General features: G+C 42.3%; 1 protein-coding gene across 2 annotated transcripts in view; it reads right to left on the bottom strand.

The window, feature by feature from the left end:
* Positions 1–15,963, bottom strand: part of SLC30A5 (solute carrier family 30 member 5) — a 37,659-nt gene extending 21,696 nt beyond the window's left edge. Inside the window, exons 1-4 of one of the 2 annotated variants that reach the window (XR_014830692.1) lie at positions 15,601–15,963; positions 7,146–7,268; positions 5,449–5,515; positions 3,768–3,853 (exon numbers count right to left, since the gene is read on the bottom strand). Coding sequence is in view for 1 of the 2 variants with exons in the window: in NM_001137624.1 (NP_001131096.1) it covers positions 3,768–3,853; positions 5,449–5,515; positions 7,146–7,268; positions 15,601–15,683 (359 nt within the window). In the remaining variant the exon portion in view is untranslated. 2 annotated transcript variants of the gene reach the window in all.
* Positions 15,964–16,487: the final 524 nt, after the last annotated feature.

Here is a 16,487-nt window from a genome sequence, read left to right as displayed (position 1 = left end):
GAGACAATACCCCTTGGCTGCACCACAGTGGGAACTCCCAAATTTTATTATTATTTTTGTCTTTTTAGGGCCTCACCCAAGGCACATGGAGGTTCCCAGGCTAGGGGTCGAATCAGAGCCATAGCCACCAGCCTATGCCACAGCCACAGCAACGCCAGATCTGAGCCACATCCGAGACCTATGCCTGGCTTGAGGCAACGCCAGATCCTTTAACCACTGAGCAAGGGTGGGAATCAAACTTTCATCCTCATGGATACCAGTTGGGTTCTTAACCCTTTGAGCCACAATGGGAATTGTATTTTTTAAAAGTCATCCAGTCCATGGTATTTTTGTTGTAGAAGCCAAAACGGACTAAGACAAGAAGAACGGATCTGTGGTATAAGAATATTTCAAAAAACTAAAATAAAAGTGAATGAAGTCTCTTTATACATACTAGACGTACCAAAATGGGCAACCCTCAAACATAACACTGACTGCAAAAAGTATGCTATGAAAAAATACATGCAATGTCATTCTATTCATGTGAAATAAACAACTGGAAAGGTTAAATATTAAAAAGGAAATATGTGGGAAAAGAACCTGAAAAAGAAGAGATATATGTATATGCAGAACTGAATCACTTTGCTGTTCACCTGAAACTAACACAACATTGTAAATAAACTATATTCCAATAAAAATTAAAAATTAAAAAGAAAAAGTACATACGGGATAAAACTACAGAAAACCAAGAGAATGAAAATCAAAACTTAAGGAATTCTCTTCGTGGCTCAGTAGTTAATGAAACCAACTATCATCCATGAGGATGTGGGTTCGATCCTTGGCCTTGCTCAGTGGGTTAAGGATCTGGTATTGCCGTGAGCTGTGGTGTAGGTCTCAGACACAGCCTGGATCCTGCGTTGCTGTGGCTCTGGCGTAGGTTGGTAGCTACAGCTCCGATTAGACCCCTAGCCTGGGAACCTCCGTATGCTGTGGGTGCAGCCCTAGAAAGACAAAAAAAAAAGAAAAAAAAAAATCAAAACTTAAGATGCTGGTTACATCCAATGGTGCAATGGTGGGGGGAGGAGGGGTACAACCGGCGGGGGATATACAGGGTTCTAAAGGCATTCGTAAGGTTTTATTTTGGGGACTGTTAACAAATGAATGTTAATTTTATTGTTATTTAAACATATTTATTTACATTTATTCTTTTGTATGTATGAAATATTAAAACATTTTAAAAACATTATCACCAGCCAAAGGGAGCTTATTGGGTTTTCATGGTGACAGATTTTTAGCTGCCTGTTGGAAAAATTTTCATTTTTCCCTACTCAAAAATCCATAATGATAACACAGCAGTGATACCTTCAGTTCTATTAATATTTGGGAGATTACAATTTTAAAAAATCAGCCTAAAATAAGACAGGCTATGAAACACTAAAGGAATCTTTCAATCAAGAAACTTAAATGTTTTTAGGAGTTCCCTTTGTGGGCCAGCGGAAATGAATCCAGCTGGTAACCATGAGGTTGCAGGTTTAATCCCTGGCCTTGCTCAGTGGGTTAAGGATCTAGCGTGGCCATGAGCTGTGGTGTAGGTTGCAGATGCAGCTCGGATCCTGCGTTGCTGTGGCTGTGGTGTAGGCCAGCAGCTACAGCTCCAATTCGACTCCTAGCCTGGGAACCTCCATATGCCATGGGTGCGGCATTGGAAGGGCGGAAGTAGATGACTAAATAAGGAGCTAAGGAAGAATTTAACAACTTCCCCCTTCCTTTCCTAACACACAGGGACAGTGACTTAGCAGCAAAGAGACCAAAACATCACTTCATGAATAAGAAATTTAAAATATTAGAGATGGAGTTGCTGTCATGGTTCAGCAGTAACGAACCTGACTAGCATCCATGAGGATATGGGTTCGATCCATGAAGATTCAGGTTCGATCCCTGGCCCCACTCAGTGGGTTAAGGATCTGATGCTGCCATGAGCTGTGGAGTAGGTCACAGATGCAGCTCGGATCCCACATTGCTGTGGCTGTGGCGTAGGCAGGCAGCTGCAGCTCCAACTGGACCCCTAGCCTGGGAACTTCCATGTACTGCAGGTGCAGCCCTAAAAAAAAAAAATATATATATATATATATTAGAGGTGATAAGCAATAATGCCACTCAATTACATTCAACTATAACTAAAAAAGCTTTCTAAGTTGAGAAATTTCAGCCAGTTTTCCCACCACTCCAGGATGCTGCTGCTGTCACAGACAGGGATATGACATTGGAATTATACATACTCTGCATTTGACAAAGTACAGGGTAAACCACACCAAAGGGACCCAAACCCAGAGCTAGTCTATTGGCTGAGAGAGGGGAAAGGACTTTTCACAAAGCATTTCCCACCAAACACCTTCTACTCTGTCCACTCCATTATCCTGAGTGAGATTCTTTAAGAGCCTCCTTCATCTTGCTCCCTACTTCTTGTCCCCATCTTCCCCCTCATCAATGACAAGGTATTTTTTCTTATAATTCTGAGAGAAATGTTAAAAGAATAGTTATGCAGAGTTGCATGTGTTATAATTCCTATTAAATTGAATGGCCCTAAAGCATTTTCCAGAGTTCCCCTTGTGGCTCAGTGGTGACGACCCCGACTAGTATCTATGAGGATTCGGGTTTGACCTCTGATCCCATTCAGTGGGTTCAAGGATCTGGCGTTGCTGTGAACTGTGACGTAGGTAGCAGATGCGGTCTGGAACCTATGTTGCTGTCATTGTGGTGTAGGCTGGCAGCTGCAGCTCCAATTCGACCACTAGCCTGGGAACTTCCAGATGCCACAGGTGCGGTCCTTAAAAAACCATTTTTTTCCCCCCAAACCAACCCAGTAACAAATAAGATATATACAGGCTGAGGGACATATGAAATGAGAGTTAACATCTCTTTTCAATTAAAAAAAATTGTTTTTTGGCCATGCCCATGGCATACAGAAGTTCCTGGGCTAGGGACTGAATCTGTACCACAGCTGCAGCCTGAGCCACAGCAGTGACAATGCTGGACCCTTAACTTACTGCACCAAAGGGGAACTCCTGAGTTAATTTATCTTTTTTCTGAAGACTGCCACATTTGTTTATAATGATATCTTTCAAGCACTTTCTGTGGGGTTTAGAGGACTTTCAGAGTTGTGGGGGAAAAAATGCTTTTTTAAAGATTTCACTCTCCTCCTTATTGGCCGATTTTCTTTTTTGGCTGCCCAGTGGCACATGGAGTTACTGGTCCAGGGATCAGATCCCAGCTGCAGTTGTAACCTATGCTGCAGCTGTGGCAATGCAGAATTCTTAACCAAATGTGATGGGCTGGGGATTGAACCTGAATCCTGGTGCTGTAGAGATGCCATTGATACCGCTGTGCCACAGAGGGAACTCCTTTATTGGCTGATTTTATATACCATTTCAGACTTTTCATTTCTAAAATCAGCTGCTAAAAGGGATCATCAATGAATAATAAAAAGGCCATTTATGTTAAACAATTTTCTGAATCTGTTTGGACTCTAACTAGTAAAATATCCATGACAAATCATGAACAATACATTAATGGTATTCACCAAAGGACTAATCCACAAACTAAACAGGTTCTCTCTCTCTATATATATATACATACATATACACCTGCTGAGTTGTACCCAACACTATAGAAGTGAAAGCATTTGCACATAATTGACACAAATAATTTGACATAAAACATTATGGCACAAACTAATAATCAAAATAAAGAAATACAAAGAAATAGTCAAAATATGCATTTTTATTTACCTTAGTGGTCCACAAAGAGTAAGGCCAAAAAACCACAAGAGTGAAATGATACATCCAGCAACTGCATGTTTAAATATTTTGATCCACTAAAAAAGAAACAAAAAATTAAAAATTTTAATCATGTTCTGCTAAATATCTAAAATCTTAAATAAAATACATACAGAGAGATAACAGTAACACAAATATTTTAAAGGGTAAATAAGTACATATTTTGAAATTAAATACAATTATTTGTATTTAATTTGACTAAATCTAGATTTGCAAGACAGTATTCTGTTTTCTAATTTCTATATTCTTTTTTTTTTTTTTTTTTTTTGTCTTTTTGCCTTTTCTAGGGCTGCTCCCACGGCATATGGAGGTTCCCAGGCTTGGGGTCGAATCAGAGCTGTTGCCGCTAGCCTACACCAGAGCCACAGCAACGCGGGATCTGAGCCGTGTCTGTGACCTACACCACAGCTCACGGCAACACCGGATCCTTAACCCACCGAGTGAGGCCAGAAATTGAACCCGCAACCTCGTAGTTCCTAGTCGGATTCGTTAACCACTGAGCCATGACGGGAACTCTGCTTTTTTTTTTTTAGAGCTGCACCTGCAGCATATGAAAGTTCCTGGGCTAGGGGTCGATTTGCAGCTGTAGCCACTGGCCTACACCACAGCCACAGGAACAACAGATCTGAACCATATCTGTGACTTATGCCACAGCTTATGCCAGATCCTTAACCCACTGATCGAGGTCAGGGATTGAACCTGCTTCCTAATGGATACTAGCCGGGTTCTTAACCTGCTGAGCCATGATGGGAATTCCTTTCTATAGAGTATAATTTATCTCTCTCTCTCTCTCTTTTTTTTTTTTTTTTTGGTCTTTTTAGGGCCGAACCTGCGGCATATGGAGGTTCCCAGGATAGGAATTAAATCAGAGCTGTAGCCGCTGGCCTACACCAAGCCACTCTCTGTTTTTTACACTAGTTGCTAGGAACATTTAATATTGTGGTTTTTAAATTCATCTTCAGCAGAATGTTCAGTTCTTCAATTATTTGAAAAGAGAAGGGGAAACAAAGTTAAGATGTGCTCAAAATATTAATTCGATTCTAAAAAATGTTCTTGGTCTCTAAAATGGAGGTACTCAAATCTGTCATTCTAAGAAACAATCATGGCACAAGTTTCTAAGTTGTGGATAAGCACGCATTGTAGTAGGGTCTAACTACTGTCCAAAGAGATGATAAGGATAGATGATAATGCAGAATGCAGAACTTCTTTTTTTTTTTTGGCCATGCCTGTAGCATGTAGAAGTTCCTGGGCCAGGGACTGAACCTGAGCTCTGGAAATGTTTTGCTGTGCACTTAAAATCATTCAGCAAGTAACTCTGATCCAGGAAAGAGCACTGGGAGTTTCCACTGTCGTGCAAATGGGACTGGCGCCGTCTCTCTCTGCAGCAGCAGGAGGCAGGGATGATCCCCAGCCTGGCACAGTGGATTAAAGGATCAGATGTTGCTGAAGCTGTGGTATAGGTTGCAGGCACAACTTGGATCTAATTCCTGGCCTGGGAATATCATATGCCATGGGCCTGCCAAAAAGGAAAAAAAAAAAAAAAAAAAAGGAAAAAAAGAAAGAGAAACAGCACTGTCTCCTGGTCCACTGAATGAGAAGCTGCTAGGACCAAAGCCTTCTGCAAAAGACTCACCTGATGTTTGGTAATACTTTTCCCAGACGAAAAAGGCTTTTGAAACAAAACCATAAAAATCGCAGTCCTGTGAATATTAAAACATTTATATATATTGATTAATCTTATACACAAAGGTGTGGTTTTAAGTAAAAACACTTAAATATACTAGAACTTGACAAGTATATTAGCCTCTAAAGAAATTGTACTAGAGAATAATGCTTATTTTTATTTATTTTTTGTCCATACCTGTGACATGTGGAAGTTACTGGGCCAGGGATTGAACCCACACGAGAGAAACGACCTGAGCCACTGCAGAGACAATGCCAGATCCTTAACCTGCTAAACCACATGGTAACTCCTAATACTTACTTATTAATTTTTTTTCTTTGCTTTTTAGGGCTATACTCGCTGCATATTGAGTTCCCAGGCTAGGGATCAAATTGGAAGTACAGCTGTCAGCCTACGCCAGAGCCACAGGAACATGTAGATCTGCGACCTACACCATAGCTCACGGCACTGGTAGATCCTTAACCCACTGAGCAAGGCCAGGGATAGAACTCGCAACCTCATGGTTCTTGGATTGTTTCCACTGTGCCATGATAGAAACTCCCAAATACTTATTTTAATAAGGCTTTTACTGCAACATTTTAGGAACTCTTCTTTCTTTTGTAACCACATTCAGAACCAGTTTACAAGCCACAAAAGAAGTCTCAAAATTTTTTTTTATACTTTGAAATACCAAAGAAAGTAATTTCTATTTTCCCCCAAGTTTAGTAACAACAAATCTTGAAACAGAAAGGAAGAAAGTAACATCCCTACCTTTCACATCCCAAAATATGTATATAAAAATACATACAACTGGTGTTTAGAATTTCCTACTCAAGAGTCACTTTTCATAATTACTAAAATTATACTCCCAGCAGTCTAACAGATTCCTATTAATAGAGAAGGTGTTCATTATCAACCTCGAGGTCCAGAGAATCTTTTTTTTTTTTTTTTTTACTTTCATTCCACCAACAGTCAGCAAGCGTTAATTGAGTGTCTACTGCAGAGAATCTTTATTTAGAGAGAATTTCTCGCTATATGCAGAATAATATAAAGTTTATGCTAAGAGCACATGTGGTAAACATAGCTCAGCATGGCTTAACTTGGAAAATAAGGAACATCTGTGCCAATACAAGGCTTAGGTGACATTCCACGCCTGCTGGTGGGTTGGCCTATCCCAGTGGTATGGTCAGGGAAGACCTAAGGTGCCAGAGATCCTTTTAGGGAGCTGTGAGGTCAAACTATCTTTATAGAAATGTTAAGACATTATTTTCCCTTCTCACTCATATTCTCTTGGGGTGTACAGGGAGCTTTGCAGAGGCTAGTTCATGTGAGATACTGCAAAAATCTGAATGCTGACACAGGTATGAGAATCCATAGCCTCTATTAAGCCAGACATTAAATTTGCAAAAACTTCATTAACATAAAATAAGGTAAAAGCTGATGTTTTGGCAAGCTAATAGGGAAAGGCAACCTTTTTTTTTTTTTTAATCTAGTTTCTTTGAATGTCTAACCTTGGTATTCTATTATTTTAAAAAATTATCAGATATTTGTCAAGAGGAATAAAGTGCACAAAATATTCTATGTAAAATTTCCTAAAGATACTCAGTTAAAAGTGGATTTTTCAAAGAAATTTAAAAACATGAAAAAATAACGAAATACATACTCACCCAAGTTTTAATATAAAAATGAACTGAACAATGTGAACTACTTTAAGAAGATCATATGATTCAAAAAGTCCCACAGCCTTCAAAAATTTAGTGAAACACAGTAACACAATATATTTTGTTAATCTGAAAAATAAGAACAGAAATGAGTTTGAGTATCATTAAATCACAAGGAACTCGGCCATCTTTTTTTTCTTATTAGACAAGTAATAGAGGTCGTTATAAAAACCATAAACATAAACAAAAAATGAAACAAAAACTCAGCTTATCATCTATGCAATAACTATTATTAACACTTTTGTATATATACTTCCAGATTCTTTTCACTGTATATGAATGCATTATGTAGGGATACAGTCTTTTAAAAAAGGCCAAATTAAAAATAAAAATGTTCTTGGTTGAGTTGCCTCAATTACTTTGCAATACGCTTTTTAAACAATTACTCCAAACAAATAAATAATAAAAACAGAAACCAACATGAAACAATAAAGAAGATCAGAATACAGGAAGGGAGGGAGGAATGATAAATGCCTTAGGTTTGCCTCTCCTCTGCTTTGCCAAGGGACTGCAGTGAGAGTCATGGTTAAGTCAAGTGACTTGACCTACAGAGTCCTGAAAAGGCTTAGGAATCTGAAGCACCTCAGAAAGGGCATGGAGAGCTGAGAAGAGGAGGAGCATCAGTAAATCTGCCAGATTGCCGCCCAGCATAGCCAGGGAACCCTCCCTCCTCTAGCATTACAGCAGATGTGAAGCTTAGCCTCCGGTGAGGTCTAGACAAGGCAGAGGGGAAAGGAGGGATGAGATGCTGGACTAAAATCATGGAGATTAAAAGGAAGTTCCCCATCTTAACCCCACCCGACCTACCTTCCCTCTAACAGGCTAACTGCCCGACTTCAGTCTCCCAGCAGGAGAATTCTTCTTTGGAGAAGCCCATTAGGAACAAGCCCCACGTCTTCTAAGCAGCTTTTTTAGGCCTTAATCAAATACGAATGGCCGAATATGGGTAATCAATTGTTTAAGATAAGCCTATAATATGAGAGATCAAACCAACTAAAACAACTAAGGAAATTAAAAGATGCAGGAGCTCCTATTGAGGCGCAGTGGGTTAAAGACCTGGCATTGTCTCTGGCAGCCCAGGTTCGATACAGAGATGGGCACTTTGGGTTAAGGATCTGGCATTGCTGCAGCTCTAGGTCGCAGCTGAGGCTCAGATTCAAACCCTAGCCTGGGAACTTTCATATGCTGGAGGTGTGTGGCCATAAAAAAAAAAAAAAAAAAAAAAGATGAAGTAGATTTTTGGGAGTGATAAAAATGTCCTATAGCTTGATTGTACTGAAAGTTATATTGGTATATATTTGTGAAAAATGCTAACTGGTACCTTAAAAATCTATGCACTTTACTGTTAAGTAATTTATAGCTCAACGAGAAAAGGAATATTACAAAAATAATAAAATTATGGCTATAAAAACAAAAAATATCAAGTATATTTTGTTTCTGGATTATCTGTAGACTGGCTGAGAACATACAGCACAACATGGAAAATCTACCAAATCTCTAGCCATTGTCTAGGTATGAAAGTAAACGTACGTGTACTATAAAAAACAAAACAAAACAGAACACTAACATTTAAGAGCTGAAAAACACTAAGAGATTCTCTAGTCCAATTCCTCTCATGTTACAGATTGGGAATCCACAGTTAGCTAGAGTCAAGTCCGTGTCTTAAGCATGCTCTTTTTTTCCTTTCTTTCTTTCTTTTTTCTTTTGGTCTTTTTAGGGTCGCACTCGTGGCATATGGATGTTCCCAGGCGAGGGGTTGAATCAGAGCTGTAGTCACCGGCCTATACCACAGCAACGCTGGATCCTTAACCCACTGAGGGAGGCCAGGGATCGAACCTGAAACCTCATGGTTCCTAGTCGGATTCATTTTTGATGTGCCATGAAGGGAACTCCATTTTTTTTTTGTCTTTTGCCTTTTTCTAGGGCTGCTCCCGCAGCATATGGAGGTTCCCAGGCTAGGGGTCTAATTGGAGCTGTAGCTACTGGCCTACACCACAACCACAGCAACGTGGGATCCAAGCTGCATCTTCGACATACACCACAGCTCATGGCAACACTGGATCCTTAACCCACTAAGCAAGGCCAGGGATCGAACCCACAACCTCATGGCTCTTAGTTAACCGAGCCATGACGGGAACTCCAAGTATGCTCTTTTTTTTGGTCTTTTTGCCTTTTCTAGGGCTGCTCCCATGCATATGGAGGTTCCCAGGCTAGGGGTCAAGTTGGAGCTGTAGCCACTGGCCTACACCAGAGCCACAGCAACACAGGATCCGAGCCATGTTTGCAACCTACACCACAGCTCACAGCAACACCGGATCCTTAACCCACTGAGCAAGGCCAGGGATTGAACCCGCAACCTCATGGTTCCTATTCAGATTCGTTAACCACTGAGCCACGATGGGAACTCCCATGTATGCTCTTTTAATGTCACACAGAAAACCAAAGTTCATCCAAAAGGCTTTGAGGGCTCCCATCTTCTAAACTGTTCCCAATTATACACTCATCTTTATGACTAAATGAAAAGTAAAATCATCTTTAAATATGAAAGACAAAATGCACATTAAAACCTAAGATTAATTTGGAGTTCTTCTGTGGTGCAGTAGTTAAGGATCTGGCGATGTCACTGCAGCTGCTCAGACTGATGCTGTGGTTGGGGTTTGATCCCTGGCATGGGTACTTCTGCACGCCATGGGTGAGGCCAAAAAAGAACCACACCAACCTCCCCAAAACCACCTAAGATTTAGATTTTGTCCCACTCAAGCTAGAGAAAGAAGTGAGATAAATTTAAGTAAATTAACTATATATTAATGCTCATTAAATAGTCTGGTCATAATAGCAATTCATAATTACCCAATAAAAATACTTGAGCTAGAAATCTTTTGTTTATTCAGTTCTTTTTTTTTAATCTTTTCTTCCTTCCTTCCTTCCTTTCTTTTTGCTTTTTAGGGCCACACCCACAGCACATGGAGGTTCCCAGGCTAGGGGTTGAATTGGAGTTACAGCTGCTGGCCTATGCCACAGCCACAGCAACTCAGGATCCAAGTCGAGTCTGCAACCTACACCACAGCTCACACCACCACCAGATAACCCATTGAGCGAGGCCAGGGATCGAACCTGTAACCTCATAGATACTGGTTGGATTCTTTTCCGCTGCACCAGGATGGGAACTCCTGCTTATTCAGTTCTTAACACAGAGACTTGCATATTTCAGCAAATGTTTACTAAGTGAAAGAATGCTAACTCTACAATTATACTTGTGGGACGGCGATATATATAGGAGAGTAATACAGTACATAACTGGCAGTCAAGGTTCTGGCAATTTAAACTATCATCAACCCAGTCATGAAATCAGAATGAAAGAAAGACATCAAGAGAGAGGGAAGGAAGCTCAAAACCTCAAGTGCTTTACTCCTTAAGCTCTTAACTAGGTGTAAAAAGTAAGGAGGGACAGAAGCAAGGATACAAAGAACAACGCCATCAACAAGACAGGGAGGGAAAAAATGAAGACCAGGAAAAACAGATAGAGGTGTATATATACATACACCTCTCTATGTATTTGTATTGGTAGTATTTTATTTGGGTAAATTCTTTGTTTTTTGGGGGGTTTGTTTCTTTAGAGCCGCACCCATAGCACATGCAGGTTTCCAGGCTAGGGGCTGAATCAGAGCTGCAGCCACTGGCCTACACCTTCGCCAGAGCAATGCCAGATCCAGCAACAGCCACAACAATTCCAGATCCAAGACACTTCTGCAACCTACACCACAGCTCATGGTAATGCTGGATTCTTAACCCACTGAGTGAGGCCAGGGCTTGAAAGTGCATCCTCATGTATGCCAGTCAGATTAGTTTCTGCTGAGCCATAATGGGAACCCCACATACTCTTTTTGCTTTTTTTGTTTTTGTCTTTTTGCCATTCCTAGGACCGCTCCCGTGGCATATGGAGGTTCCCAGGCTAGGGGTCTAATCAGAGCTGTAGCTGCCGGCCTACACCACAGCCACAGCAATGCAGGATCCAAGATGAGTCTGCAACCTACACCACAGATCATGGCAACGCCGGATCCTTAACCCACTGAGCAAGGGCAGCGATTGAAGCCGAAATCTGTTTCCTAGTCGGATTCGTTAACCACTGCGTCATGACGGGAACTCCAATATATTCTTTGTTTTTAACATTGTTTTCCATCATGGTCTATCCCAGGAGACTGGATATAGTTCCTTGTGTAATCGTTTGTATCTACTAACCCCAAACTCCTAGTCCATTCCACTCCCTCCCTCCCCCTTGGCAATCACAAGTCTGTTATCTACATCTGTGACAAAGGTATATTAAAAAAACAAAAAAGTCTTGTTATAAAATTGTTCCTGGACTAAATCTGAGCAGTATCTGCAACCCGCGATGCAGCTGCAGTAACACCAGATCCCCTTTAACTCACTGTGCTCGGCCAGGGATTGAATCTGTGCCTCTGCAGTGTCCTGAGCCACTGCAGTAAGATTCTTTTTTTTTTTTTTTTTTTTGTCTTTTTTTGCTATTTCTTGGGCCACTCCTGCAGCATCTGGAGGTTCCCAGATTAGGGGTCAAATTGGAGCTGTAGCCGCCGGCCTACGCCAGAGCCACAGCAATGCGGGATCCGAGCCACGTCTGCAACCTACACCACAGCTCACGGCAACGCCGGATCGTTAACCCACTGAGCAAGGGCGGGGATCAAATCCGCAACCTTATGGTTCCTAGTCGGATTTGTTAACCACTGCGCCACGACGGGAACTCCTGCAGTAAGATTCTTAACCTGCTGTACTACAGTGGAAACTCTCTAAAAGTTTTAAGTAAAACTATTCCCATTTTCTTATAAGTGACCAACTCGGGACATCATTTCAAACCCTTTTCTTTGCAGCTCCATGTATGGACATATATGTATTTTGGATACATTCATGTATTTACCATTATATACATATTCTGATATTGCTCTATGACTTTTTTATTTTATTTTTTGTCTTCATAGAGCTGCACTCGCGGCATATAGAAGTTCCCAGGCTAGGGGCTTAATCAGAGCTACAACTGCCAGCCTATGCCACTGCCACAGCAATGCCAGATCCGAGCCAGGTCTGCGACCTATACCACACCTCATGGCAATGCTGGATCCTTAACCCACTGAGCACGGCCAGGGATCAAACCCGTGTCCTCATGGATACTAGCTGGATTTGTTAATCGCTGAGCCATGATGGGAACTCCTGTAACTTTTTATGTAATATATATTAAGCATATTTTGTTACCATTATTAATTAGGAAAGTTATTTTAACATTTATCTGTAAGTTGAGCACTTTTTTTTTTTTTTTTTTTGGTATTTTCTAGGGCCACACCCACAGCATATGGAGGTTCCCAGGCTAGGGGTTGAACTGGAGCTGTACCACACCACAGCCACAGTAACTCAGGATCCAAGCCGAATCTGCGACCTACACCACAGCTCATGGCAACGCCGGATCTTTACCCCATGGATCGAGGCCAGGGATCGAACCTGCAATCTCATGGTTCCTAGTTGGATTCCTTAACCACTGAGCCACGATGGGAACTCCTCAATACTTTGATTTTTAAAGTCTTGATTAATGAAATCTTCCTGTTGGGCTAAAAACAAAACACTAGCTAAGGTCAAGTAACCATAGACTAATAAGTACATATTCCTAGTTCATGTTGCACAGGGCAGCATACTAAGGGGCAAAGCTGAGAGGGTGGTGAGGAAGGGAGGCTCTTAAATGGGGGCAGTGGCCCCTGAGCCACTCACTCACTGACACTTGTGCAACTTATCAGGATCCAATCCACCTCCCCAACTTATAAATCATAATTTGCCACTAACCAGTCCCATCAAAGCTATCACTGGTCTTCTCTGTGAAGGTTAGAACATTCTTTGGTTTTTTAAACCTGGAATTACTGAAATCTGGGTTTGGGCTCAAACCTGCTTCTTGGGCTTTGCCCACTGTAGCAGCTCACAGTTCTCCAGGAAAAAGCAAAATCTGTGTATAATTCAAGTTTGATTCATTCAATCACTATTTAAGTATCTACTGTGCAGACTGTGCTATATGTGGGGTTTGGGGTAACTGACTCTCAGTTCAGTTAATAGGTGTCTCAGTTTGTGAGATAAGGACAACTAATGAGTCTGCAGCACTGTTGTAAGGATGAAGTGAGATGCTGTACTCAAAGTATCTAGAACCCAGGAAGGGCTTAACGAATGCTGGCTGTCACCCTCTGCCCCTGCCTGTAAAGAGGACTTATTAAAGCCAACATAGAAACATTTAAAACAATTCATATTTGTGACTTCAGTCAAAAAAAAAAAAAATCCACAATTAAAGGGTCTGACAATTAGTTTTTGGTGTAGATTATAAGGAGTTTTTGGATTTTTGTCTACGTATAGGAAAACTCTTGCAACCTGAAATCTATTAAAAATTCAACCAGTCCTGAGCTGAATTTGATTCTGCAATGAACTACAATAGGAGGGCACCTCTGCCAAGCAGAGGAAATAGTGGAAATAGTGGAAATAAGGTGGCAAAGGAATATTTGCCACACCTATCTAAGCTGTTGAGTAAATAATCTTGAACTATTTATTTATTTACTTAAAAATAGGAGTTCTTGCTGTGACACAGTGGGTTAAGAATCCAACGGCAGCAGCTTGGGTTGCTGGGAGGAGCAGGTTCGATCCCCAGCCTGGCAGAGTGGGTTAAAGGATCAAATACTGCAATTGTGGCTCAGATTCAATCCCTGGCCCAGGAACTTTCATATGCCACAGGCGTGGCAATAAAAGAAAAAAAATTCAAGTTTACAGAAAAGGTGCAAGAGTAGCACACCCTTTACTTAGATTCTCTAATTGTTAACATGTTCTCTTCTTTGCCTTATTATCTCTCTTTAATACAGTTTTTTTTCCCCTGAACTTTTTTTTGCTTTTTAAGGCCTCACTGGGCACATGGAAGTTCCCAGGCTAGGGGTCTAATCAGAGCTATAGCCACCGGCCTATACCACAGCCATGGCAACATGGGATCCGAGCCGTGCCTGTGATCTATACCACAGCTCACAGCAATGCCGGATCCTTAACCCACTGAGCGAGGCCAGGAATCAAACCTGCATCCTCATGGATCCTAGTCAGATTCGTTAACCACTAAGCCATGACAGGAACTCCCTCCCCTGAACTTTTCAAAGAGTAAGTTACATACATCCTGCTACTTTATCCCTAAATACTTGTGTTTCCTAAGATCATGAGCATACTCATAAAATCAGTGCAGTTATCAACTACAGGAAATTTAACATGGATATATTTTTATCTAATCTATTGTCCAGAGTCCAATTTTGTCAAGTGACCTAGTACTGTCTTTCACAGCATTTTCCCCTCTAGAAATCCACATCAGAATTGCCTACTGCATTTAGCTGTCGCATCTCAGGAAATAATACCTGATATCCTGTTATTTACAAAAACAAGTTGCTCAAAATAGATTAGAATTGAACTTGTACTACAGAAAATGCAGCTAATTTAAATTTTGCTCCAGCATTTGCTGTGTTCTTCCCTTTTCATAAAAAAAAGTTGCGTTAGTGATTCTATTTCTACAGTTCCAAGAATTTACCAAAACCATCTTTAAATCTCAAAGGAGTTTTCAAGAACAAGAAAAACTTAACCTCATTAACTATAAAGGCAATGAAAATTGTTGGGCCATGTTTTACGCATCTTTCACTCTACCTCAGAAATTAGGACAGGTCAAGAAGGACACACTGGAAAGTGGTCAGTATACTTACCTCTTGGGGATTAACGGGAGCATTGCTGGGAAGGGGATAAAGGGGGGATTTTTCCTTTTTACTCTATGAATTTCTGTGCTGCTTGAATTTTTGGACAACGAGCACACATTTCTTAATAACAAAACAAAATAAACGAAGAAAGGAAAACTAGATGACCGGCTGGATTCTTGGTGTGCGGGGTTAACCTGAACATCAAAGTTCATCTGTTTGTACTTTGGTTTCTTCGCCTCAAGAGATGACGGTGACCCTTCCTCTAACTTACGCAGGCAGACGTCAGAAAGGTTAAGTATCACCAACCCATTATTTCGGGGAGAAACAGCCAACAGAAATGCTTCTCATAGGTCAGAAAAACCTCTCACGTCAACTGGCTGGCAGTTCTAAGGTTAACGGTCTGCCTGGAAACCCAGATCTCAAGCAGAACCTCCTTGGATCTTAGAGCATTCATTCTGCAGAGAGGGACGGCGGAGCCAAAGAAAGCTAGAGGCGGCCTGGGAGCCGAAGCAGGGAGGACGGAGGGCTCCGGGGCGCGTGCAGAACCGAGGAGGAGTCCCGGGCTGTCAACGGGACGGGAGGGAGAGGGAGCTCGCCTGCGCGGGGAGACCGCAGATCGGGAGGCGGGTGCCAGATCAGTCCCTTACCGAGCGCTGGGCACGTCCACCGGCCCGAGGCCGCCGCCGCCGCCTGGGCCGGCTAACACTTCCCCGCCGTATTTCTCCTCCATCGCGGGGATCAGGAGCCGCCGCCGCTGCCCCTGCCGCGGGGTCTCCTCATGTCTCGCCGCTGCCGCGGAACAGCGGTCGCAAGCGCGTCACTTCCCCATGGCAGCGGCCCTGTCGGGTCCCCGCAGGCCGGGCCGCCGCCGCTGTCCCCGGCTCGCAAGCACACACGCGTCGGGACTAGGCCACGGACAGTTCCGGCGGCGCGGGGCTCCCCGGAGGCTCACCGGAGTGGACGCTGCCAGGCCACGTCACCGACCCAGCAGCCCTCACTCTCGGGGGAGTGCCAGGTTCTGCGCCTGCGCAGGACACACCACTCGCCAGCCCTCCCTCTTCCTTAGGCTCCTCCCACCGCGGGGCTACAGATCGAATCTTCACCCCCTCTCAGCCTCTCTCATTGACGCGGCCTCAGCGCATACCTGTCCTGCAGCGCCACCAACGGGTCGTCAGGAATATAGCGGATTCTTCTGCCGCGGAGGGCAGGGGCGGAGGAAATACACAGCGTGTGACGAAATAGAGTTTCTTTTAAATTCTGGCTCCTAAACTGTGCTGCTTAATCCTGCAGGCCAGTAAACCTAGGCAGGTAGGACCAGCCCTTATTAGGGTTATTTTTATGTTACTAAAAAGTTAAGAAAATGGTCTCCAGTGTCTGTCTTGATTTGATTCACAAATCTGCCACTTACTAATTGTGTCACTTGTCCTTTCTGACTCGTTTTCTGATCTGGAAAGTAAGAGTAGTAATATCTGTATCCTCGGGTTCTTGGGAGGATTGTGTGTGTTCAAATGTGAAAAGTGGAGTTCCTGTCAGT

Source organism: Sus scrofa, chromosome 16 (assembly GCF_054392235.1).
Source record: "Sus scrofa isolate SSC_HxYL_T2T_F1_AM1 chromosome 16, Sscrofa_HxYL_maternal_Yorkshire_Landrace_v2.0, whole genome shotgun sequence".
In the NCBI taxonomy this organism is placed as follows: Eukaryota; Metazoa; Chordata; class Mammalia; order Artiodactyla; family Suidae; genus Sus; species Sus scrofa.
The sequence above is the reverse complement of the archived record's forward strand: the minus strand, read 5'-3'. Positions and strand labels throughout refer to the sequence as shown.